Source organism: Acipenser ruthenus, chromosome 8, assembly GCF_902713425.1.
Source record: "Acipenser ruthenus chromosome 8, fAciRut3.2 maternal haplotype, whole genome shotgun sequence".
Lineage (NCBI taxonomy): Eukaryota > Metazoa > Chordata > Actinopteri > Acipenseriformes > Acipenseridae > Acipenser > Acipenser ruthenus.
The window spans coordinates 2,660,106-2,683,427 of NC_081196.1; the positions used below are offsets into that span (position 1 = coordinate 2,660,106).

General features: G+C 41.9%; 2 protein-coding genes across 2 annotated transcripts in view; one reads left to right on the forward strand and one right to left on the reverse strand.

The window, feature by feature from the left end:
- Positions 1 to 1,410: 1,410 nt before the first annotated feature.
- Positions 1,411 to 14,305, forward strand: LOC131737674 (gamma-aminobutyric acid receptor subunit rho-3-like). The gene is made up of 10 exons (XM_059028025.1): positions 1,411 to 1,524; positions 1,778 to 2,341; positions 4,257 to 4,369; positions 6,223 to 6,290; positions 6,988 to 7,211; positions 7,626 to 7,708; positions 8,740 to 8,877; positions 9,775 to 9,927; positions 11,834 to 12,027; positions 13,881 to 14,305. The coding sequence occupies exons 2-10, from the start codon at positions 2,214 to 2,216 to the stop codon at positions 14,178 to 14,180; spliced, it is 1,401 nt and encodes a 466-aa protein (XP_058884008.1). The 5' UTR covers positions 1,411 to 1,524; positions 1,778 to 2,213; the 3' UTR covers positions 14,181 to 14,305.
- A 491-nt stretch (positions 14,306 to 14,796) lies between these two features.
- LOC117405720 (uncharacterized) overlaps positions 14,797 to 23,322 on the reverse strand; it is a 32,170-nt gene continuing 23,644 nt past the window's right edge. The window contains exons 27-35 of the mRNA XM_059028024.1: positions 23,111 to 23,156; positions 22,568 to 22,671; positions 21,357 to 21,481; positions 20,752 to 21,023; positions 19,958 to 20,057; positions 19,039 to 19,322; positions 17,915 to 18,016; positions 16,687 to 16,845; positions 14,797 to 16,212 (exon numbers count right to left, since the gene is read on the reverse strand). Of these exons, the coding sequence (XP_058884007.1) occupies positions 16,025 to 16,212; positions 16,687 to 16,845; positions 17,915 to 18,016; positions 19,039 to 19,322; positions 19,958 to 20,057; positions 20,752 to 21,023; positions 21,357 to 21,481; positions 22,568 to 22,671; positions 23,111 to 23,156 (1,380 nt within the window). The 3' untranslated portion in view covers positions 14,797 to 16,024. The remainder of the gene's footprint in view (positions 16,213 to 16,686; positions 16,846 to 17,914; positions 18,017 to 19,038; positions 19,323 to 19,957; positions 20,058 to 20,751; positions 21,024 to 21,356; positions 21,482 to 22,567; positions 22,672 to 23,110; positions 23,157 to 23,322) is intronic.

The following is a 23,322-nucleotide window of genomic DNA, read 5'->3' on the forward strand; positions in this document are numbered from 1 at the left end:
TTTGTGTTGTGTTAATTTTTATTTTGTGTTGTTGCAGCTATTAATAATTTGAGAGCCTGTCTTTATGGAAGAAACCAAGCCTTTGAGCACGGTGTGTGGAACTGGGATCAAGGTTTTAAACCTGCATGGAGTAGGGATTAGGGATTTATAATCCCAAAAACGGGGTGTCACAGCGGGGCCTCAGTATAGCCAGAGCAGCGATGGTTAGGCCTAGCAATAGGTCAAAATGTCGTTGACATGGCACCTTTTGTTTTCTCACAGGTTCTGATTTAGCCTGTCTTGTACACTTGTTGTATGTCGTCATCACAGCCATCATAAAACAAAAACAACTATACACGAAATAACTTCAACAAATAAAAAACAAAAACAAGACTATGCTTGGAATGTATGTTTGTGGGTCACAGCTGCACTGTGTAAGTGCTGGCCTGAATAGAAAAATAAAAAAGAGAATAATCCCAGCTATCACAGATTAGCAGCCGCTGTTAGCTTCCCAGGATTACTTGCTGTGAAGTGCAATTTGATAAATGCATTTCCTCGGCTCTAATGAAAACCATTGTATCTGTGCATATTAAGTTGCATTGCCGTTCTATGACTTTGTAATCTCTAGAATGCAATCAGGTTTTACACACTTGGTCTTTTGTATAATTACAACAATATAGTCATATATCAAACACCAATGGATTATTTCACAGCCCTTCTGGAGTAGATGCAGCACTGGCAGTGTTAATCAAAAATCATCATCACAGGGGCTCCTGAGTGCGCATCCAGTAAAGGCACTCCACGTGGAGTGCAGGATGCGCCTTATAGCCTGGAGATTGTCGTTTCGGGTCCAGGCTATTCCACTGCCGACCATGGACGGGAGTTCCCAGGGGGCGGTGCACAATTGGAGTGGGGAGGGCTTAGGTCAGCCAGGTTGTCCTCGGTTTACCGTGCATCGGCGACCCCTGTAGACTGGCCGGGTACCTGCGGGCCTGCCAGCAAGCGGCCCAGAGCTGTGTGGTCCTCCGATGCTGTAACTCTGAAGGTAGCTGCATGGCGGGCCTGCAGAGTGAAAAGAAGTGGACGGCTGATGGCACACGTTTCGGGGTACTCGTGTACTCATCTTCGTCTCTCCCGAGTTAGCCCAGAGGTTGCAGCGGAGAACCAGGCTTTAAAAAAATTATGCATTTCAAATTGGGGAGAAAATGGGGTAAAAAAAACAGCATCACAAATAGGCGAAGGATTTTAATGAGCAAGTGTAACAGGCAGTGTTGTGTGATACACTGCCGCTACGGATTCTGTCACTGTCTTCAGATACATGCAATGCATGTAAATAAGAAACAATCATGCATCTGGCTGTAAGGGGAAGGCTCTTACTCAATAATATTGTCTATTCTCTGCAGGAATAATCCTTACAAGAGGAGAACAATAGGTCAAAATGTCATCGACTGATCCAGTATTTCACATGTCACAGGGATTAATGGTCCTCCCCTACCACAACCCCCCAGGCTTACCCGCAGCAACCAGGAGTGGATTTCAAATAGGGTAAGGGCAATAATAATAGCAAGAATAATTATAGAGCCGTAGCTTGAATGCTCTTTCGTCAATAGAAACCCCATGTGTTTGTAGCATTGCAATTGTTAGCGTCAGCTCGGAACAGTATAAAGGCTAACCCCTACTTACAAAAAGCGGGTTAGATCCTAAAAGTAGGTTCTTTTTATTTATTTATTTTTGGAAGCTATGATTAAAACTGTGATCTTTTTTTATTTCCTTCTCTGTTTTATTCCTGACATGGTAGGTTATTGAAAGATGTGGGTGCAGCGGCCCAGGGATAAGAAGATTAAAAAGAATTAACGTCATTCTTCTGTCATTATAGAAATAAATTGAGTTTCGGTTTAATCGGAAAACAAATCATGTTACACAAACAATGAGAGGAATACCCAGCGGGACCGCCACACTCAGCTTCTCATTCTGAACCTCGGGGACGGGGAGTATGATGGAGAAAACCTGCACTGCCAAACCGGGGAATACTGGGCTGAGGAAAATACTGCAAGAATAAAGAGGACTGTTGAAAACTGTGCTGAAAAAAAATGAAGTAAAACTGAGATGGCGAGAGCGTTACTCAGAGCTAGCAGTCCAACGGTTTGTGAATATTTAGTGAAGTTGCCTGTTTCGAATGAGGTGAGAGGAATATCGCCGTGTCACTCGCTGTCCTCTGCCTTGTTGTGAGCACCATGCCGTTCGCTTTTAAACTGTTTCTCCTGACCTGGCTTTGGCCAATAGCTCTGCTGAATGGAAGTAACTTCCCAGACAGTAAGAAACAAACTGAGGTGCCTCTGAACGACCACAGGAAACAGGGCAGGTGAGCCAGGCTGCTGTTGCTGTTGCTGTTGTTGTTGTGAGAGTAATGAATGTCAAATCTGTTCACTTGTTCCCAGTGAGCAGTTTGGACCTGGGGTTGGGGTTGGGGTTGGGGTTGGGGTTGGGGTTGGGGTTAGGGGGTTAGAGTTAGGGTTGGGGTTAGGTTGAGAGTTTGAGACTTCCTTTCCCTTGGTTCCCCATACAGAGGAATGGGCGTCCAGGGAAAGGAATATGCACTGGCCATCTTACATGTTTTGGATTGGGTTAGGGTTGGGGTTAGGGTTATAATTTGAACCAGAACTGAATCTGAGGTGGTATTTAATTAAATGTTTTAGGTATTCTTTAGCCCCGTCACCTTGTGTGTGCAGGTCAGGCCAGTCTGGGGACCTGCTCAGCTTTGTTGTGTCTCTGTTGATGACCTAGAAATGGTTGATTTGAGATGCACACTAAGTAGGTCACCATTTGCTGAATGGCTGTGTATAAACGATGTCATGGAACATTTAATTCTAGGACTTGAAAACATCCATTATATATATATATATATATATATATATATATATATATATATATATATATATATATATATATATATATATATATATATATATGTATCAGAAAAGGGTTAGGGCCTGGTCACACGAGTGACTTTTGTCTATGGCAACAAGGGGACGACAGCCGTTGCCTGCTTGTCGCTTCGTGTGACCACCTTGCAACACCGACGGGTCTCCCACTTTAGGACGATGTTCTATTTTTCAGACGACATGAGGGCAACATTTTCAATACGAGCCATAATAAAATGGCGATGTGGATGCATGATTTGGAAGTGAAGCCAATAGATTATTTTGCTGAAAAACGATTTTTATGGTATCCAAAACATAAAGATTATTTCAAAAGATGATTGAAAGGAGCTGGATCCATTCTCAACCATCTTTGAAAACCTACGACATCCTCTCTCTGAAGCTCCATCATTAAATTATTATATCACCCCAACTCTTTACGTTTCCTCACCCAGGGCTGAACCCAAAACGTTCTTTTTTCATCTACTCTCCTCCTCTTCCTCGTCTAACATGGCTATTAAAGCAGCGGCAGCGACCTTCCTTCGCCGCATGGTTACGTCTTGTGACAGAATCGTGCATTATGATTGGTTTGGTTTGCATTACGCTGTTGCCTGTGTGTTGCCAGCTTGTGGACCGCATGCTTGTCACCCCTGTGTGACCAGGCCTTTAGGGTTAGGGTTAGGATAAGGATTAAAGTTATATCATACAAAAGTACACATGTATTTACTAAGTAACTAGTATGTAAATACAAAGTAATTTAAGACACTTACTGTAAAGTGTGACCAATGTTTGTGATATATTAAGAACCTGTGGCTGATGGCTGCCAGGTATGAGTTCTATTGAAAATGTTAAGTTCATAATGACCACCCAATACCTGCTGGAGGTGTGTGTGTGTGTGTGTGTGTGTGTGTGTGTGTGTGTGTGTGTGTGTGTGTGTGTGTGTGTGTGTCCTGAGGCCAGCTGTACGAGACACTGCAAGTGTAATAGAGACTTAAAAGAAAGTTAACTGCAGGTAAAAAAAAAAAATGAAGTTTGATCCTGACCTTTGATACTTCTAATCTCTACCAGTGAACAGCAGAGACGGTGATGTAACACTGAGGGGAGGGGCACTGGAAGAGTCAGTGAACAGTGCTGGAGGGGTTGGGTTTGATAATGGGTGGAGCATTCAGGTATTTATATCCAAAGTGACCGTCTTTAATATATATCCCAACTGACCACATCATGTTGAATTGTTATTTTTATTCTCTAGATGAATGCCTTCCACAGTATTGTTCTTTCTGAACCTCTATTAAACAGTTTTAGTATTATCATTGTCCAGTCTGTTATGTTGAACCCCTGTAACTGTATTTGTATTTGCAGCCGGCCAGAGTTTCGGATGAAAAAATCAGACAGCACTAAATCAACGCTGATAAAATCAGAGCAGCTTCTTCGCATCGAGGAGCACGACTTCGCAATGAGGCCCGGATTCGGAAGTAGGGTTTCTCTCCTCCTTTAACTTAGCTCTGCGTTCATGTATATGTTTAGAAATGCGGAAGCTTCATTTCAATAATTAAAGCAGACCCCATTACCAAGGTTGATATAACATTGCTATGTGTGTTCTTTCTGTTATAGTTTGTCATTTACATCCAGTGTCTATAATTGTGGTTTGTTACACAGTAAATACCCTTATGATTGCTCAGTTATTACCGTACAGCATGCAACGTCATGTGTAAATACCCTTAAAAATGTATCATAACAAAAGTAAAAGCATGGCAAGCCACGGTAAGCATGGTAAATGCATAGTATAACCATGGCAAAAGCATTGGTTATACTGGGGTCAACTTTTAAAAGGGTAAAAACATATATGTTTATTAGATAGTCAACTGAGGCAGTGTCTGTGTGCAATGCATTATAATCTAAAGCAGAGAGGAGAAAGCAGAACTCTGGAGTAAAGAAACTACAAGTTTTTAATTTTTATTTTCAATGTGAAATTTCCCAGTCGTGATACATTTCCGATGGTCTCTATTTGATCATTGGGATTGTATTGCTGTGAAATACCCCCTCCTGTCCTCTGATGAGGGATTTCAGGACTCCAAAGGCACCTGAATGAAGTGAGGGGCTATTTTTAATGTTATCACTATATGACCCAGCCACAGAAACTGGCCCCTCCACTTTGGAACCCAAAGTTCCGCCCCTGCCCTTGGATAGCGTTGAGCAGGGTTCATAACACTATTCATTCCATATCAGACCTCTTTTCTCTACGGAACATTCGCTTGCCCCAGTTCTATATGAAAGAAAATCCCTCCTGGACTACTTTTGCCATAACAGAAAAGGTTCAGTTCAGTTCAGGATGTAAAAGAATTGGAGCATTTTGGGTTATTTGATTAGATTTTTCTTTTTTATGTTTTTTTTTTTGTTGTTGTTGCATCACTGACATCTGGCTTAAATGCTTAGCAACTGGACTAAAAGCGAACGAGATTAGATTCCTAAAATCAAGAGGCTTGGCACGAGAGAGGCACACTCACGCTGATCAATTCAATAATTGCATTGTACTGGTGTACTAGAAATTGAGGGTTGTATAAGAAATAAATACTGTAGCTCAAGTGACTCCAGCCCTGCAAGGGCAATATTAAAATATATACATTATCATACAGCAAAGCAGAACTTGACGGACAGTGATTCTGTCTTGTATCTTAAATGTTGTTCTTGAAACACTAAGCTCTTTTGCAATCCTATTTCCTCTGCAAGCTTAAACACAGTGTCACCACACTGCACAGCATGTCTGAAAGCACACATTCTAAATGTAGTTCCATTTTGTTCCGTTTTGTTCAGTATTTACAAACCACATCCTGCACTTGGCTGGCTACTGGCTAACAGAACAGCATAGTTTGTAGAATCTATTTTCTGCAGTGTTTTGCCTCGAGAATGCAATATACAATTGCAGTATAATCTCATAATCATTAAAAATCCCAATGAACAGGCTTGCCCTCATGGATATGAATAATTCTATGCTGCATAGTGCACATGCTGTAGCAGTACTATGACTGACAATTCGCATTGCAGCAAGCTGTCCCTAGAGGTTTATATAAGAAGTGCGGGCTGTATTGATTGGGACTCCTCTTGGGATTGTTGGGTGAGTAGAGCAGTCCATGGGCCAGTGGCGTTCCTCCTGAGGGTTTAACACTGTAAGTCTGCCAACATACATGACATAGGACTGTATGAGCTGCTGTCATGAGTTCATTATAACCAGCATTGCAGCACTGCACCAGCAGTATTGTGGTGGACCCCCATCACCATCATCATCATCATCATCATCATGTGTTTCTGCTGTTTTGTTCCGTTCCAGGCAGTGCTATTCCAGTTGGGATTGATGTCCAGGTGGAGAGTATAGACAGCATTTCAGAAGTCAATATGGTAAGCTACATCAGAGCAATCAGAAAGCTCTATTACTGCACAGTATGTTGTGTAACCCATCAGATACAATCAGATAAGGGCTTTAATCATGCACTAATCCTATGAAGTAGCCTTCCACATTACTAATGGAAAAAGTGTCTATGTATTATTATTATTATTATTATTTATTTCTTAGCAGACGCCCTTATCCAGGGCGACTTACAATTGTTACAAGATATCACATTATACATTATTTCACATTATACAGATATCGCATTATTTTTACATAGAATTACCCATTTATACAGTTGGGTTTTTACTGGACCAATCTAGGTAAAGTACCTTGCTCAAGGGTACAACAGCAGTGTCCCCCACTGGGGATTGAACCCACAACCCTCCGGTCAAGAGTCCAGAGCCCTAACCACTACTCCACACTGCTGCCCCGTATCAGATCAGATGTTACATAACTCGTCAGGAACACCTTTGAGTCCTGAAGTTAACCTAACACGTTTCTGCTTTATTGTTTTGTTTTGAACTGAAAAGAGCAAACTGCATCTGGGATTAAAGCCATCCTGTCCATCCTGTCCCTGACTTAGTGTCTCAGGCTGTTGTCTGAGCTCGTGTTGCTCTTGTCTGAGTTCGTGTTGCTGTTGTCTGAGCTTGTGTTGCTGTTGTCTGACTTTGTGTTGCTGTTGTCTGACTTCTTGTGCCCCTGCAGGACTTCACGATGACCTTGTACCTCAGACATTACTGGAAGGACGAGCGCCTGTCCTTTCCCAGCACCAGCAATAAGAGCCGGACCTTTGATGGGAGGCTGGTGAAGAAGATCTGGGTTCCTGATGTCTTCTTTGTGCATTCGAAGAGGTCCTTCATCCATGACACCACCATGGAGAACATCATGTTGAGAGTCTATCCAGATGGCAATATTCTGTACAGCGTCAGGTAAGAGCCTGTCATAATGATCTGCATGTATTTGTATAAGAGAATTTGTATACAGGGTGTATTTGTATATCGGGTGCAGGCATGTATTTCCTGATGCAATTGGCAACAGAATTCTTAACCGAATATCGGACTGGAAAAAATTAACAATAGATTCATTAGATTCTGACATTTCTCATCATGAAATAAATATACAAGGAAGAGCTTTAGTCTAGTAACACGCAAGGGAAGCTTGTGCTACTGGGAGACTAACTACATGAGGATCCAAAGAGGGTATCAGGGTAATTCGTCTATCAGTGAATGTTTAATTAAGGCTTGCAAAATCAAATCCTTTGCAATCAATAGTCTCTGCTGAACTCCGTTTGTTTCATCTGATTCCCCTTTGCATTCCCCACTCTTACTGCCTGTCTCCTGCAGGATCACTGTGACAGCTCTGTGCTCCATGGATTTCAGTAGATTCCCTCTGGACAAGCAGAACTGTTCTCTAGAGCTTGAGAGCTGTGAGTATGTCAATATGTACTATTTTCTGTAGACCGTAGTGGTGTAGTTGAGCCGGAACTCACATAATAGGTAACGTGACTCACATCTCCCGCAGAACTGTCTGATTCAGTCAGCAGTCCTCTTGATGCAATGAAAAGAGCATTAGGAACTTCTTCTATTACAAACTACTGCTTAAGAAGGCTAAAACTGCTGATGAAGATGACAGCAACAGTGCATCAACTACGACTGTGGACACAAACACAAACAAAGCTCTTCCACGTGGAATCCTGTCAGCTATGCCAAAACTTGGCTCCGACATCATCGTTCTGCCACTGACACACAGACATGTAAAGACAAGCATTCTGAGAAAGACACTTTGTGGAAATACTTGTAGAAATGGGATAAATACATCACTTATTATATGTGTTAGTAGGCGTTCAGATTTAAAATCCACTACTGCCCCCCAGTATGATTATCCACGAATCTTATCGCTCGCTGATTCAAACAAGCTCTCAATCACATGACCCACTCCACGCGTCTGTGTGTCGCCTGTGTCTATCCTGGATGAACCACTGGGGATCTGTATGATGACACAGGAGATGTTGTCAAAGACTTAACATTGAAACACCTGTCTAATTTTACCTAAGCATTTATGTTGTAGTACTACATGTTTCCACAGTGTTTTTAATCATAAGACGCAACTTATTGAAGGGTTGAACTTAATTGAACCAATTATTTTCTTAATTGGTCAATGCTAAAACAAATTCCAGGTCTTTAGCCATTGATGCATTAAGATACCCAGAAAACCTACAGGATTGTGGATCTCCAGGACCAGGGTTGGCCACCCCTGATATTTAATGTAGCAAGGAAAAACAGTGCTGCTATAACGACCCTTTCTGTAAAATGTAAGAGTTACTTTTATTTCCAGATTGCGTGCCTCTTAAACTGGGAGATTTCAAAGAGCATTTTCAGCACAACCTATTAAGGGGAGGTGAAGAATCCAGCCCGTTATCTTCACCTAAATATTCACTCTTTCTTTTCACACTTCAAGATGCGTACAATGAAAAGGATCTGATGCTCTACTGGAAGAACGGGAATGATTCTTTGGGGACAGAGGAGATTCTGCTGTCCCAGTTCTTCATTGAACAATTCAATCCTTTCAATGGGCTTGCTTTCTACAGCAGCACTGGTAAGTCTGCAGCATTGCATTCTGAAAAACGTGTTGTTTGCATACAGTCACTTACCAACAAAGACCAAAGACACGTTCAGCATCCACCAGTGTGCCAATGTTCTCAACTGTTTTGCTGGGGGTCGCCTTTGTAGACAACTAAACGATTCAGCTATGCAAGTCTTCTTTCATTTTCATTTTTGTTGAAAGTGGAGAGGTATAGAGGAATGCAGAAAGACTACATGTTTTAAATACCAGCAGTGGAATGCCAAGGTACAAAAACAAGAGGTAAAACTACGTCAAACGTAGACAAAGCTAGAAAAATCTTTCTTTTAATACTATAGTCGATACTATATAATAGGGGTGTGCCAACTAACGAGTATACATGAGTATCCATAACGTGCATGCTTATTTTTTTCATACTTGTTTATCATGGCACTTTCGGTGGTAAAAACATGCATTAGAACATCAAAGCAATTTAAACCACTGTCAACTAACATTAAAACACTGTTACACAATACGCATTCGGACTTCAAAACTATCAAGATGAAATGATGTGAAAGTATGGTCTGGTGCCCGTACAAGCATGAGGCCTCCCAGAACAAGTACAAAAACAAATGCCTCCTCTACACTGAATGCATGAACCTTTCATTACAAGATCATGGGTCAGTGTGTGTGTGTGCCTGTGTCTGTGTGTGTGTGTGTGTGTCAGTGTGTGTGTGTGTGTGCGTGTGTCAGTGTGTGTGCCTGTGTCTCTGTGTGTGTGTGTGTGCGTGTGTGTGTGTGTGTGTGTGCGTGTGTGTGTGTGTGTGTCAGTGTGTGTGTGTGTGTGTGTCAGTGTGTGTGTGTGTGTGTGTGTGCTTTAAACACAGAGCAGCTACTACGTTCATTGATCATTTCTCCTTCTTTATGTTACAGGGTGGTACAACCGGCTGTATATAAACTTCATACTCAGGAGGCATATATTCTTCTTTATGCTGCAGACATACTTCCCGACCATGTTAATGGTGATGTTGTCCTGGGTTTCTTTCTGGATTGACAGGAGAGCTGTTCCAGCCAGGGTGTCACTAGGTAACGTTAAAACTCCAGTCCTGGTGCCATTGATACACGGATATGGCTTCTGACCTGTAGCGCCAGTCAGTATGACCCATTTTTGCGTGTTGCCCAGGCTGTTGATTTCCATAGGAGTGGCTCGTTTTTTTTTTAAACACCCAGGATTTGTAAATTGAAAAATGTGTTTAATTTTGGAACTGTTACTAGACCGGAAGTTACATCACATTGCAGAAATGTTGGTTGACTAGGCTAATAGTTTTTCTTGCATAGGCTGTACTGGGATGCCCATGAACCCATCCAGGAGAGTTGCTGAGAAACGTGTTGATTAATGATGGCTGACCATGTGACTTGCCCTTATACATTTGCATTTGCACAGGCATTGTTAGTTTTCTATGCTTTCCCAGTCTTGTATTTACCAAACTGTACAGTGGTCAACCAGGATGTTTGCAGTGCCACTGCCTGCTATATATGCATACAATGTGCTTAGCTTCTTTTAGTAAACTCTTATGTTAGCACTATGAAGTTATGGATGAAATCTCATATATGTGATTCACCATGCTTTACCAGTAGTTTAACAAGCATTCCCAGTGTTTTAACTATATCTTGATATGCTTTGACCTTGAAACACTGCAGTAAAGGCTTTTAAGGGTTACTCACTTATTATTCATCTTGCAAATATGTGTTAGGTGTGTTCAACTAATGCGCCAGTAAAGTAAGTTACAGTAAATTCCATATTAATACTTCATGAGTCACCAGCTATAGTTGCTCCCGGAACTGGCTCAGTGTGTAGCCTCAGTATGAATCTTTCTACACTGACAGCTGTCAACAAAAATAAAAACCAGTGTGCGCACATGTGAGGGCCCTCGTACCTGCGCAACAAGGTTAAAAATAGCTTGGATTAACACTAGAACCGCCGTGGTTATACTCATACCTAAAACCACCGCCGGCAGTCATGATGACGAATACATTTTAAACAACATCAATATTAAAATGAAAGACAAACTATGGGATACAACTCAAAAGCTTTATTCAAACACATCATATCAAACATCTGCACAGTTGAAACACCGTATTTAAATGAACAACTAAACATAAAAGGGTTTATTTTCTAACTAAGCACATATAAAGCATATAAATGAAAAACTATAATAAAATAAACATTTCAAAGAAACTAGTGTGTAAACAGGTATATGTACATACAAAACTGTAAAAACAAAAGTACTTTTTAATTTAAAATGAAACGTTTTCTCTTGCGTGTGTGTCACGCGGTGCAGCACAGAAACCAGGTTGAGCTGCTGCAGCCTGCAGCTTTGCAGTCTTCTGATCGAAATGTTTCTGCTGAAGCGCTGTGGCTAGCCTCAAGATGAAATCTCTCCTACTGATATTTTCCCCGGTGCATTCCTTGTACAAAACAAAAGGATTGATGGCTGCCAGGTCCAGTAGAGATAACAACAGTCTTGTATATAAAATATAAAATAGAATATTCAAAATAAAAACATGTATCGTAAAAGGCAGTCGAAATGACTGCTCTGGCTGTTCTAGGTAGAGGGGATTATAACTTTTTTTTATTTTTGCGATCCTGCCTTTCAAACGCCATCAGGGTATTTAATACATGTATTTAGGAAAAGTCAAGAACGGACAACCGTGGTATCTTTCACACACGCAGAGTAATTTAAATTTTAAAAGTGAAAACTGTCAAAATGACTGCCGTGGCGGTTCTAGTGTTAAAGTCAAAAGCAATCCAAAACATCTATAGGAGGATCTGATACTGCTGCAAAATCGTGGCAGTTCTCATGTTCACCAAGTAGAGTGTGACAGACAAACAGACAGGATGGATGGACACCATCTGCGCACGAGTCCCCGTTTTTAGACCCTGAATAACACCAACAGCACCACAAAAGCCTTTCTCCGTTGTCTGCTTCAGGAATAACCACGGTTCTGACGATGACCACTATAATCACAGGCGTGTCAGCCTCCATGCCGCAGGTCTCCTATGTGAAGGCTGTGGATATCTACCTGTGGACCAGCTTCCTCTTCGTCTTCCTCTCCGTCATCGAGTACGCAGCCGTCAACTACCTGACCACCATCGAGGAGATGAAGAAGCTGAAAAGCAAGAAGGTTATTGGTTCTCTTTTTGCTTTTTTTTTTTTTTTTTAACTCGAGTAAACCGCCCGTGATTGCTTTATTTAGTTAAAACAATGTGGTCTGTTTCAGTGGTCTAAACTAGTTATCCCCATAATATAACTCGAGGGCCACATGCACCCCTCTTGGGTACCCAAGACGTTTCCCATCTGCTATCCTCCAGGTACTAGCTGACGAAGCATTCTGATCTACAAGACTGGGGTTACCTGCCATACGACTTCATGTACACTAGGACAGTTTGGGACCTCACACCGCAATGCATTCTGGTAAATGTAGTCCTGCTGTGAAAGGTACCTGAGACAGGTAAAACGTACCAGAATGAACTGTCCTAGTGTACATGGAGTCATATGGTAACTCTATATAATACTGCCAAAGGAGTGGTCAGAGAGGCAAGATTCAGTAACAGATGGCCAATTATTTTAGTGTGACTTATGTGGCCCTTCACACATTTTTAATGAGGACCACCAGTCTAATCAGTGCTGTTGTTCTGAAATACAATAATCTGGTCCTGCTGTTGCTTCTCCCCCCAGCCTTAGAGCTTTATTATAGACCTGCTTATTACAATACAAACAGTGGAGTGGGGCTGGAACAGGAGCTATAGGAGAGAGAGGGTAAGGGTAAGGTTTGTATGCTGTTGAGAGCTGTGCGCCTCAAAGTTTGTGGTCACTGGCACAATGCTGTAGGTATTACTAATACGATAATACGCCAATAAGATTGACCGAACAGAGACTGAAGGCGATTCTTAATGATTGCTACTGTGTTTCTGTACTCCATCACTGCTGCAGTATTCCAGCTGAAGTCTGTGGGTGTCTCAGTCGCAACACTCCAGTCTTGAGGGCACAGGTTTGCAGACAGGACCCCTGTTACAGTTCACTGTGAAGTTCGTTTTGTTTCCGTTTGAACAAATCTGAAATCAAGTGTTTCACTTTAGCAAAGCATTCTCATGCATTGGTAACATTGTTTGCTGTTGAACAAATCTGAAATCAAGTGTTTGACTTTAACAAAGCAAACTCATGTATTGATAACATTGTTTGCTGTTGTAGTCAGCAGGTGTGAATGTGATTCATAATATCCAGGGGAAAGATCCAGTGTGGCTCTGTAGCTCCCTCTGCTGGTCAGAGGATGTCACTGAGATTTTAATGAATTACTGTTGCAATAATATGAAAAGCCTTGAAAACATCACAGCTTGATTGTTCTCAGGGGCTGGAATGAGACAGCTGCTGTGTTGCTGCTGCCCTCTGCAGTGTGAAGACAGTACAGGTGCCGCTTCTGAAGCATTGCTATTGGGGCTCGGATAGTGTGGGTGCAAAATAAAATGTTGAGGACTCAGACGTGTCTCGTGTTGTGACCTGTATTGCAATCTGAGCATGATACCAGGGTTCCTGCACCCCCAGACCCCTGCCTGCTCTTCTTTGAAGAGATTACCATGGAATCTTTATTGCTCATGCTATACTCAACTGGGCGCTGGATTCATGTCTGACCCAATGAAATCATGATTATTTGTCAATGGCTGCAAATCCCGCAACTCCTCTTCAATCAGAAGCTGGAAGTGATGTCCCTGTGCATCACAAGTGCCAGCTATCATTCAGCTACCATACCAGCTACCAAAGTGTGTGCTTTGAATTTACCCCCTTACCTCTTCCAGCACCCAAAGGCGAGTGCCTAATCGGAGCAAGTCAAAATTCAGTGTTTATGTCAACTGTGATTATTCTTTCATGAAAAGGAGGTTTTAAATGGCAAGAGAGTTGTCCTGACTGAATGCTGCATGACACATCCTAAACTGCCATTCACTTTTCTCAGACAGTCCTTGACCTCTTTGTATCTTGCAGATTCCAGTGACCTACGATACCACGCAAGCCATGGCGTTTGACGGGTGTTTCCACGACAACGACATTGACCTGACGGCCTTCTCTTCCATCCCTATGAACCCCGAGGGGCGCCCCCCTCCGCGGAGGAACACTGCAGTCAACCTCCCGAGCGAGGGCCATCGCCTGCGCAGAACGAGATCGCTGAAGCGCAGCGTCGAATACATCATCAACAACAGCCACATCATCGATTCCTATTCCAGGATTCTCTTTCCGTTTGCTTACGTTCTCTTCAACATCATCTACTGGAGTCTGTATTCATAGCTGTCACTGCCAGCCAGCATTACTCTTCATAAACTCAAGACTGGATTATAGTACGAAAACACTTTCTACAAATTCCACTTGCACATGTTAATATGTATCCAATTCCAAATAAATGTATAATTGTAAATCCATCCGAAGTGGCGGCTGATTTCTGTTTCTGCACCAGCTGTGTACACCAAAGCAAGAACATACTGTGCTTACAGTGCCTCCTCGTTATAAAGCAGTCCTATATACAGGGTTACCATATGACTCCATGTGCACTAGGACCGTTTGGGACAGTTCATGCTTTTCAACTCACATCGCAATGCATTCTGTATTACCTGTCTCAGGTATCATTCACATCAGGACTACACCTACCAGAATGCATTGGGGTATGAGTTGAAAGAGTAAGTAGCTTTCAATGTCACTTCAATTGCTTATTTTTTATTGTTTTTTGTCACCTCCTAAATCGTGGTATTTATTTCCCCAAGGGAGAGCAATGTAAATGTAAAGAGCAATGTAAAAACAAATCTATTTAAATGAATTTAGAAGTTACGTACTCTTTAAAATGAATAGTCTGACTGTAACTACAGTATCTGACATATGTGAGAAAAAACAACACAAGTACAGATTCAGATTTGTTGAATGCAATTTATCACATTACAGTACAAACTACTATTTTACATGTTCATAAATACAAAGTAAGAGATTATTATGGATGCCTACCATCACAATAGACAGTATGTACCATTTACCAGAATATATAAATGTACAGTACAATGCTATTTTTATTGCAATATATATATTTGGAAGAAAACATGACATTAAAAATTCAAGTACAAACTGCACAAAAGAGCTAGAACTCTATACCTGTGTTCCAGAACATCTAAAGAACACGCCACAGATTTCAAGTTCTATTTGTGTTCCATACTGTCGCATTGGTCTGTTCAATTGCTATAAACAAGGGGAGAGTAGGGTGCATTGGAACAGGTTTGCTCGAAACATACTTCTTACTATTATACTGTACTAACGACAATATTTACAAAGAGTTTACTCCAGTCTTTAGTTAACTCCTATTTTATTAAAGGAAAAAAACACCTAATGACTGAAAGGGTTAAGCACACTCCCGTTGTTTAAAGGTATTCCCTTCTTAAACCCTGTTTTAAAGAAAAGAAAGGAGCACAATGCAAAACTGATGGGATTCTCCGTGCTTTAGCTTTGGTACTTGGTTGGTCGTGTACTGTGTGTAAGTGAGGCGACACTTATGGCACAACGAGATGTACGAGTGTTGGACCTAAATCTGTAGAATCTTCAGATCTCTTCAAATCTAATACTCAAATCTATCCACTGGGACAGGCAGGAACCCATAAAATGGCCAGCTTGTCAGAATGCAAACGATTCTGGGGAAAAGTCATGCACAGCTCACAACAGAAGCATCCTAGTACAGCCTGTTTGAACACAAGGCAAGCTGTGGGGAATATGTAAGGCTGTGTTTCCACTGCCAGGAACCCAGTTCTGAACACCAGTCTCAATGAGCACTGTGCTGTTCCAATGATTGCCCTGCCCTCCCTCTGCAAGCAGGCTCACTGAAGTTTTGACAAAAACTTAGGAAGGCTTAATTATCATATCAGCTTGTTCGTGAGACAGAATCACATTCTAAGGAAACGGTTTGTGCAAGTGTTGCAAATATTCCACTTTGTATTCATTTTACTCCTATAAAACTTAAACCATTACATTTATAAACATATGGCATGTACCACAAACAAACAAACAAACATACAAACAAACAAACCCACTTAGAAATACAACATCTTTTGTCGACCGAATGGTGGAAATGTAACGTCATGTCGTTTTAACGTTTAACGTCACTGCACTTCGCTGGACGTCATGTCTCCCCGTTTCTTCAAAGTCTTCCTCAGGGAAAGGCTGGCTGTTTCGTAATCGTTTTCCTCCTTCAATGACAGCTTATATCTGTCGTGGGAGATCTCATTGAGCATGACATCTCCATTTGGTGTATTGAGCGACACCCTCTCCCTCTCCCTGTAGTGGTTACCTGAGGCACAAGCGTCAAGACAGACCAGAAACTTTACAGAAATGCATGAACACCAGTACTTTTATGAGAAATTAACCCAAAGAGATTCGCTCAATACAGCCATTAGTCAGTTTAATACTAATACATTATTAAACATAGAGAACAGTTCTGGTTACACTTCCATTCCATTTGCTTTGAATCTAGCAAAACAATTCTGCTTCCCACCAGCACTGGACATTGTGGTCTTTGCAGGTTCAGCCACTATTTACATGGACCCCCTAAAACTCATTCTCTCAGTAACCTTGTGTCCAGTTTATACCCCTACATTCTCCTTTATCTAATCCTGCATTGAGCTCTGGCAGCTTTATATATCTGCAAATTAAAAACACACACGGTTATGGGAGTTGAAATCTTACACAAGGCTATTTCATTAAACAGCTACACGTCGCTGTGCAGCCGCTGGCTAGCAGTGCAATATCTTCATAGGCTGGTTACCATTTCCAGTGACAGGAGCGGTGTGCTCGTTGCTGACGAGGAAGGTCTTGGAGCCGCTGGAGGTTATGTTGGAGTGCAGGGAGCTGGAGGAGCCAGAGCAGAAAGATGTGACCGGCATCACTGATCGCTTCTTCGTGTTGGTGGCTGTCCTGCTCCAGTCTGGCAAAAAAAAAAAAAAAAAATCAAACCATCAAAAGTGCAGGCAAATACAGAGAGGTGCTCATAATCACAAAAGAACAGCACAGCATGTGAAAGGTTAAACACGTATGATAAAAAGTTTGGTGAAGACTGATCTGTGCAAGATCAAGGCAGTTATTGTGTTCATCATGTAGGGTGTGACAGACATGATCGCATGATGATTTATTGAAGTTAAAAAGAAGCTGTATTTACAGATTCACCTGCTGTCTTCTAAGGCACGACGACGTGGGCTTGTGTCTGTGGAGCACATCTCTCACATGTGCATGCTCCGTGTGTCTGTGGAGCACATCTCTCACATGTGCATGCTCCGTGTGTCTGTGGAGCACATCTCTCACATGTGCATGCTCCGTGTGTCTGTGGAGCACATCTCTCACATGTGCATGCTCCGTGTGTCTGTGGAGCACATCTCTCACATGTGCATGCTCCGTGTGTCTGTGGAGCACATCTCTCATATGTGCATGCTCCGTGTGTCTGTGGAGCACATCTCTCACATGTGCATGCTCCGTGTGTCTGTGGAGCACATCTCTCATATGTGCATGCTCCGTGTGTCTGTGGAGCACATCTCTCACATGTGCATGCTCCGTGTGTCTGTGGAGCACATCTCTCACATGTGCATGCTCCGTGTGTCTGTGGAGCACATCTCTCACATGTGCATGCTCCGTGTGTCTGTGGAGCACATCTCTCACATGTGCATGCTCCGTGTGTCTGTGGAGCTGCACCCCTGACTGTCCTGTTTCACTGCAGGCGCTCTGAAGCAATAACAACTGAAGGGGACAGCCAGTTGGCCATTTGTTTAAATGAGATCCTCAACAGAATCTAAGACCATATACGAAGAACGAAGAGCACGTTTTTAAGGCAATTCTTTCAGTCAGTGTGAATCAACCACAGCGTACCTGCACATGGCAAGGAAAATAAAACAACGACGAGCAGCAGCCAGTCATCTCTGATAAGGAGTGAATATTTGAATACATTGTAATAATGCTGTTCAGTAGCTGGTTCCTGTTGTGTTGTTGCAGTGGTCGATTCCTACCTGAGTTTTCAGCCAGTCGGAGTTTTCCACAGCACAGATACATCCTCCACTGTTTCCGGACATTCTCCTTGGCCGCGCAGTGGAACACGAAGATAAAAAACCCTGCAAGAGCAAGAGCAATGAAAATAAAAACCAGCAGCTTCCAGCGTCATTTGGATGACTTTATTTGAAAAGTATCCCTTTCGACTGGATCATGTTTGCAATCCTTCTACGTGGTGCTTGGCTCTGCTGCTCCAGGGCTGAGTTTTTTTTTAAATGTCTCTGAATCTACCTTTACCTGGCTTGTCTGGAGAATCCTAAGTGCCAGCACTGAACTGCCTTCCTCATTCCCGTCAATATAAGAGTATATATACAAGTCACATAACCCTAACCCTAACCATAACCCTGACCATAACCCTCATTCCCTTCAATACATACAAAGAGAACCAGTGGCAGAGTTGACAAGTCACATTGTCATTAATTTGAATGGAGTGGAGTGGGAAAGGCTGTTCAGTGCCGGTATTTAGGATCGATCGATTGATCGATAATAACTAAATACTGAAGAATCCACACCTCTCAGAGCCACTCAGAATGACTGCAAACATCGTAAAATAGGGACGGAAACGAGAAAAAGCAATGAAAATGACATCTGAAGCAAAGAACAATGAAAAATGTTTAATATAAACGCTCCTACATTTAAACAATCACATACCGGCCCCTCAACTACTTTATTGTTTCATAAATATAAATCTGTATAAACAAATTCAAAAAGTATGCATTGTGTATTGTGCATCCAATTCCCCATTTTGCACATTACATACAAACAAACTGAAGACTGGGGCATGTAGAACAACGGGTCAAAACAAGCACAAATGAAACTCTAATATCAAACATTAAATTACAATTACAAATACTACCAATTCAAATATAAAATGTCTATTTTCCATAAGCTTGGACAAAACAGTAATGCACACAAACACACACATGCACACGCACACACACGCACACGCACACACGCACACGCGCACACACACACACTCGCGCCTACCTCTGACCTTCTCTGTGAGTCAGTCTGTGTATCTTACAAACTACAGACCGTACAGTAAATAATGGAGTGGAGTTACTACACTACAGGAGCTCATTACCTTGCAAGGTGTTGAAGATAGCAAACAGGTACATGAAGGCCAGCTGCACGTCTCCCCAGGCGAAGAAAGCAAAGCCCCAGGTGATGCCCAGCAGGAAGGTGAGGCCGGCCACACTCTTGATGTCCCGGAAGCTGCTGCCCCGCTGGCTGGTGTGGTGCTTCTGGTTCTTGATGCGGCACAGCTGCACCAGCACCACAATAAACATGCCCATATTCAGCAGGAAGATCACGCTGAAATACCCCACGACTGAAACGTAAAAGGCAATGTTGCTTTTGATCCAGCAGCTGCAAAGGGAATTGAGAAACCGGCGTGAGGTCTATTCATTCAGAAACACTTCATCGCTGCTGTGTATTGAGAAACAGCAGCATTAACAGACAGTCGGGAATACATTGTAATTAAATTAATTCATTTGATGTCTGCAAATAAGTGCACGCAATACCAATGGCCATGTTGGTACGTTATCATTTATTGATTTTAATATTCAAAAGTTAAATCGCTAGACACAACAAATATGGCACCTAGTTTTAAACAGAAATCAGATACTGATCAGCTACCTAATTCTCTGGGAGAAAGCCCGGTTACGGAGATGGGCTGTCTTCAGGAGAGGATTCAGGTTGCTTGTCTCACTCTCAAGTGCCTGTCTTACACATCCTACCTAACTGTGTGTGTGTGAAGCTGAACTTTGTGAACTCCGCTTCCACTCTGTTTATCTGTTGGCGTGAGTGAGGATGTTGTTCCAGATGCAGAACAGTATGCCAGGTCACAATGTACCCGGTTTATCAATGCCTTGGTAATGTTCAGGTAAATGGGTTGCAGTGGAGGGTAGAGATTCGATGTGGCATTTCAAATAGTGTGGGAAAACAGATATGAAATAATCGTGCGATAACAAAAAGGGGTTAAAACAATAAGATCCACTCACAATTCATCCAGTGAGTTATCCGGATATTTCCCATAGGAACTGAGCCCGTAGTTTTCTCTGCTTATAGCTATTACTATAGCAACCACAACAGCAGGGACTCCTACAGCAGATAACAAACAGAAGGATGGTTTTCATTGGCTGCTTCAAAGCTTCGGAATGCATAAAGAAACAGGCGTGAGCTCTGTGGGGTTTGAGAAGTTGCCCTGCCAAAGCTTTGAAAAAAGATCTATACATTATAAAATAGAAACTGAACATGGTGCAATTGTGCACTCAGTGACGGAAGGGGATAAAGACAAATGATGAATCTGCATCAGTACTGCAAAAAGGGAACAAGTTTCATGAATAGATATCCTGTCGTGAGGTGTGCATTGTGCTGCATTACCAAAATACTGCACGGCTGCTTGCAGTTCAACCAATGCTTCCTGAATGATGAACCCATGTGATTTACAGTTGGTATGGAGACAAGCCCCCCATCACCTAATAGTGCATCCCTAATGATCATTTGATTTGATCCCTTTAATCATACAAAGCAGCCGCTCTGTACCCTAGAATGTATCATGTCACTTTCATGCAGGGGTGTCCAGTCACGGTCCTGGAGGGCCATTCCACTCCAGGTTTAACAAGTGATATAAGTAACTACTTCAGGGTCTGGATGGAGGTTCCATTGGGTCAATTAAACAATTTAGAACAGGGTTGGAAAAAAGACCAGGAGTGGAAGGGCCAGCTTTGGGACACCCCTGCTTTCCATTGCTGAAGGCCCTCCACCGTTACGCACGGACGTCAATCCCACATACCCCAGCCGACGATGCAGAATTTCAGCATGTACTTGCGCACGTAGGTGTTGAAGACTTTGACCAGTGCCAGGTACATGTGGAACGCCTCGAGCCCCATCCAGGTGAAGGAGGCCAGCAGGAAGTAATGGAGGAACACAGCGACGGCCACACACAGCCCCGGCACATCCTTGTACAGCGCGATCCATGAGTCGATGAGGAACACCAGGTTGAGGAAGAGCAGCGCGGTGCACAGCTGAATCAGGATTTTGGACGGGTAGTCTTTCCGGATTTTCCTGGAAATAGAAGCCAGGTGTAAGAAAATCAAGAGTGATGTTCTTAAACTTTGAGAAATGACATCTTCTTATGATGAAGACACCCTGCAAACAAAATGTATAAATATTTATAACATTCAACATAGCATTATTAATACTTATATCACAATTCTAATTCCTGTTTGAGAAATCAACCACACAGATGTCATGCAATGAACACATGGCACAATTCTAAAGTAAAAAAATGAAAACACAAGTGCAAAAAATTACCTTTAAAGTGGCAAAAAAAAAGCATTTCTATGAATTGTGTTTTATGGATGTATTTTTTTAACCAGAATATGCAGCTATACTTACTCAAATGAAAGGTAGGTCACGAGAGTCACAGAGAGGAAAATCGCTGAAATGCCGCAGCCAATGTATGTGATGAAAGTAAGGATTCTGAGTTGTTCCGGATCCGTTTGGTTACTTCTCGACAAATCCTAAAAATGGAAATGCAAAACTTCAGTCTGCAAAGCCCAAGATTTCTAACCACAAAACACAGTTTAGTAAAGGAATTACAGTAACCTGAACCAAGGCCTCCCCTCCTCTAACCAGGCAATACAATACAATACAATACAATACCATACAATTCAATATAATACACTACATATTAGTGCACTACACTACAACACCACACAATACAAGAGAACCCTTATAAAAGTTTACCATGGTAATTTTGCATGGTAATATTGCAGTCCTCTTATGCTTTCCCCATGGTTATACATTTACCATAGTCTATCAAGGTTTGCCATGTTTTTAATATGCTTTACCATACCTCTCTGGGCTTTACAATGCTTAGCTATGCTTTGCCATGCTTTCACTGTGCTTTATTATACTTGCCATGATTTTACTGTGGGAAACGTTTATAAGGGTACTAAAGAGTCTATATTTGAAATGCAAGCATTAAACATGGTGGTGCCAAGGTGTTGCAGTTCAGACAAAGATCCGTCCCTGTGTGTGTTCTAATGGAAGTGAGGGCTTCGTTATGTATCAAGCACACCAGGGGTCCTCCACGGTGAATCAAGGGCAAAGGCAGAGTGAAATCTGAGGGGATGATTAACAGCAAGCGACCGATAATAATAACTCAACTGCTCCTATCTGCTAGTTTTTAATCAATTTATTGCTTTAAAATAGGGCAAAAAAATTGGCATTGTTAATCGTATATCCATAGCTGTGAACAGCTTGGGCATATTTTCCATTAAGTGTCTCTAATTACTGTGTATTTCCATGGTAGTTACTTAGTAAATACATGTGTACTTACACATAATTACAATGTTTACTAAATAACTACTATGTAAATACACAGTCATTAGAGACACAATGTAAAGTGTTACCCACTTTTGGAGTTCTTAAATTGGAAGAAGAAGAAGAAGAAGAAGAAGAAGAAGAAGAAGAAGAAGAAGAAGAAGAAGAAGAAGAAGAAGAAGAATTTGCATTGGCTTACTAACAGCACAGCAAAGCTTGTTAGAATTTGCATTGGCTTACTAACAGCACAGCAAAGATTGTAAGAATTTGCATTGGCTTACCATCAACACAGCAAAGCTTGTAAGATGGTTGCATCCGCAGACGGTTTCATTGGTTGTATTCTTCAAAACAGTACAGCCTTTTTCATTCCAGCCTCCTTTCCCTTCTGTTGCACAAAAAAGAAAAGCACAGATGCATGTATGGACGTAAAACAAAGAAGAAATATTGATAAACAAACATGCCCCTTTTTGCTGTGGGGAGCTCTATTGTGATGTCACACTGCTACAAGCTGGCCGGTGAAATATTAAAAAATAAATCTGGTATAAACTGCGATTATTAATGTGTCCTCATGGGGTTATTCTTTTTTTCTTCGGTGAGGGTAAACCAAACAAAGAGTTGTGAAGAGTAGTTGTAAGTTTGACCCGCTCTCGTGAGACTCAGCAAAGGTCAAAGGACTTTGGACTCAGGAAGGGGACGTGGGGAGTTTTAGGGTAGGTTTTCAAGATGGCAAGTTCCAAGAGTCTGCATGCCTAACCTGTGTAAAGTTCAACAAACATTTTTGAAATTGGAACCTGTAGTCTGGATACATTACAGTGAACACTTACGGTTTATCGTGGAATCCCAGAACACACACACTGCAGTGGAGTTCTCCTGAAATGAGAAAATAAGAAAAACCAGCATGTTCACTCTGTGCTTCCGAATATACGTTTGCTTACACCCAGGGGTTAATTTGCAAAGCAAAAAGGTACCAGATGTCATAATTAAGAAAGAGGGATAACACTCTTGTTTCTAGACTAATGTCATGACCTTGATTTAC